General features: G+C 44.2%; 1 protein-coding gene across 1 annotated transcript; it reads left to right on the top strand.

Annotated features, from left to right (window-relative positions):
* Positions 1-1,202: 1,202 nt before the first annotated feature.
* On the top strand, positions 1,203-1,820 carry LOC131559346 (uncharacterized). Its single transcript, XM_058807675.1, has one exon. It carries the CDS (start codon positions 1,203-1,205, stop codon positions 1,818-1,820), a length of 618 nt encoding a protein of 205 aa, XP_058663658.1.
* Positions 1,821-2,385: the final 565 nt, after the last annotated feature.

Raw genomic sequence — 2,385 nt, 5'->3', positions numbered from 1 at the left:
TTTAACTTACTTTTTCTAAATCTCAAAAAAATCTTTAATTCCACAAGATACCTTATAACATGATTCCCATACTTTGAAAGCTATTAAAATCAATAATGTGACGAGAAGTTCCCTTTCTCAGACAAATTCAGAGCCAAATAAAAGGCAGATCAAAGACACCACAGCACATGTCCCAGCACAAGGGTGAATTTTCTGCCTCAGACTGTGTTGAAAGACCTCACACACAAGAGCTGAGCCCAAACTATTCAGGAGCGATTATATTGCTTCTCTCCATCTTGTTGATGTTTTCCATATATTTTCTTTTTCATTTGTTGTTTAAAAATCATCTGTGCTCTAATGGAAATAAAATCTCAATGTCATTATATTGTCAACTTCATGGGAAATTTCTGAGACTCTGCTTAATTCTCCACAGTTCGTTGCTATTCTGTGAAGTGGAATGACACTTCAAGATCTTTGGTGGTGAAGGTAGTTTGAGTTTGAAGAAAATTCCCATGGTTTCCCATGGTGGATGCTGAAAAGATAAATGTAACCCTAGACTATTTTTCAGGTCTGTTATAAATCTCTGCTCAAACAGTTCTGCTGCAGTGTGAGGAGAATGTCTGTCACAGAAAAACATCTGCTGCAGAGCAGTTCATAAAAAGGAAAAGCTTTTCATTTTGCAATGCAATATTACAGAAACAAAACAGCAATTTCTTTATATTTAACAGGCACTGTTTTACAAGTATGCTGAATAACAAACAAATCTCCAGAGAGCCAAGTACAGCATTCAGGAATACATATGGGAAGAGGCCAAGATACATATTTTTAGAAAATTGCAATGTAGGTAACCAGCTACAATAGTTTTTACAGACAGGATGATGCCTGACACTAACAGGCTTAATTTTGTTAAGCAAAGGAAAGGCTTATTTGTTCACGTTCCTATCAGCCTATTCTGTGAGTTTTAGAAGCTATAGATTTTACGTCTTCTTCTGGGAGGTAGCAATGTGTGAGACCCAAATCCAGAATCATACTTTATGAACAAAGCATCAAAGGCGAGTAACCTAATTTGGGCTGCTGGTTAAAAATAAAAAAATTACTTAAACTTGCATTGATGTAGATTGCAATTTTGTTGTTGTTGTTGTTAGAGTTAGACCTGAACATTGCTCATGTAAAGTAAAAGCGACGTATGGAAATAACTTTTAAAACCAGCTATTTCTTTATCGATGAGCGGCAGCTCGGGAGGCGCAGCCCCACTAGATGTCACTGCAGGCCGCGGTGACAGAGCGGCCCCGGGCTGCAGCCGCTGCGGACTCGGGGACAGCAGGGAAACAGCGAGCTCAGCCAGCCCCGCATCCCCGCCCCGCATCCCCGCCCCGCATCCCCGCTCCGCATCCCCGCTCCGCATCCCTGCCCCACATCCCCGCCCCGCATCCCCGCCCCGCATCCCTGCCCCGCATCTCTGCCCCGCATCCCCGCACCACATCCCCGCTCCGCATCCCCGCTCTGCATCCCCGTCCCGCATCCCCGCTCCGCATCCCCGCCCCGCATCCCCGCCCCGCATCCCCGCTCCGTATCCCCGCATCCCCGCCCCGCATCTCCACCCCGCATCCCCGCATCCCCGCCCCGCATCTCCACCCCGCATCCCCGCATCCCCGCATCCCCGCTCTGCATCCCTGTCCCGCATCCCCGCTCCGCATCCCCTCCCCGCATCCCCGCATCCCCGCATCCCCACATCCCCGCATCCCCGCTCCGCATCCCTGCCCTGCGCTGGCACCAACCGCACCGCCTGCAGCTGGTCCTGGCTCAGAACACCAGGCCAAGCACAATCATATCCACTATAGTATAGGCAACTAGATACCTTTTATTCAGGAAATAATTGTTTGCAAATGCTAAGCAGTAGGAAAGTTTGCACCATTTTTTATCTGGGATATCGGGAGGTGTGTTGGCAACCCGTGGTAGAAGACATATGAGTTTTTTTCTCTATGAAAAAAAATCTCATTTTTTAGGATTAGTTTACAAGTTAATAAACAACTGAATAAATGGAGGACGATATATATTGGAAAATAATTATTTTGGTGTAAATGCTTCCAAACTGGACAATTAGATGGCACAGTTTTATCTCAGTGGTTTGCAAATATAATCAAAACAGTTTTGTGGGTATGTTGTTCATGAATATATACATTGATTATTTAACCTTCTCTGATGTTGTCTCAAAAGTTACTTAAATTATTATTTGACTAGCCTTTTGTACTTTTATTACAAATACAACATTTATTGGATGGTGTTTTCATAAAAGCAATCAAATTTAGAACTTTTTGTGTTGAGAGTTATTTCTGTTTTATTCTTTCACCAAGCTATGGTACATTTGTGGAATGTATCTAAGTGCAGCAAAAGGCTGCACTAGGG

The sequence above is a fragment of the Ammospiza caudacuta genome, chromosome 6 (assembly GCF_027887145.1).
Source record: "Ammospiza caudacuta isolate bAmmCau1 chromosome 6, bAmmCau1.pri, whole genome shotgun sequence".
NCBI lineage: Eukaryota > Metazoa > Chordata > Aves > Passeriformes > Passerellidae > Ammospiza > Ammospiza caudacuta.
The sequence above is the reverse complement of the archived record's forward strand: the minus strand, read 5'-3'. Positions and strand labels throughout refer to the sequence as shown.

Bases quoted from the DNA above. Each gene is read 5' to 3' on its own strand.
- LOC131559346 (XM_058807675.1), top strand. From the start codon at position 1,203: ATGAGCGGCAGCTCGGGAGGCGCAGCCCCACTAGATGTCACTGCAGGC.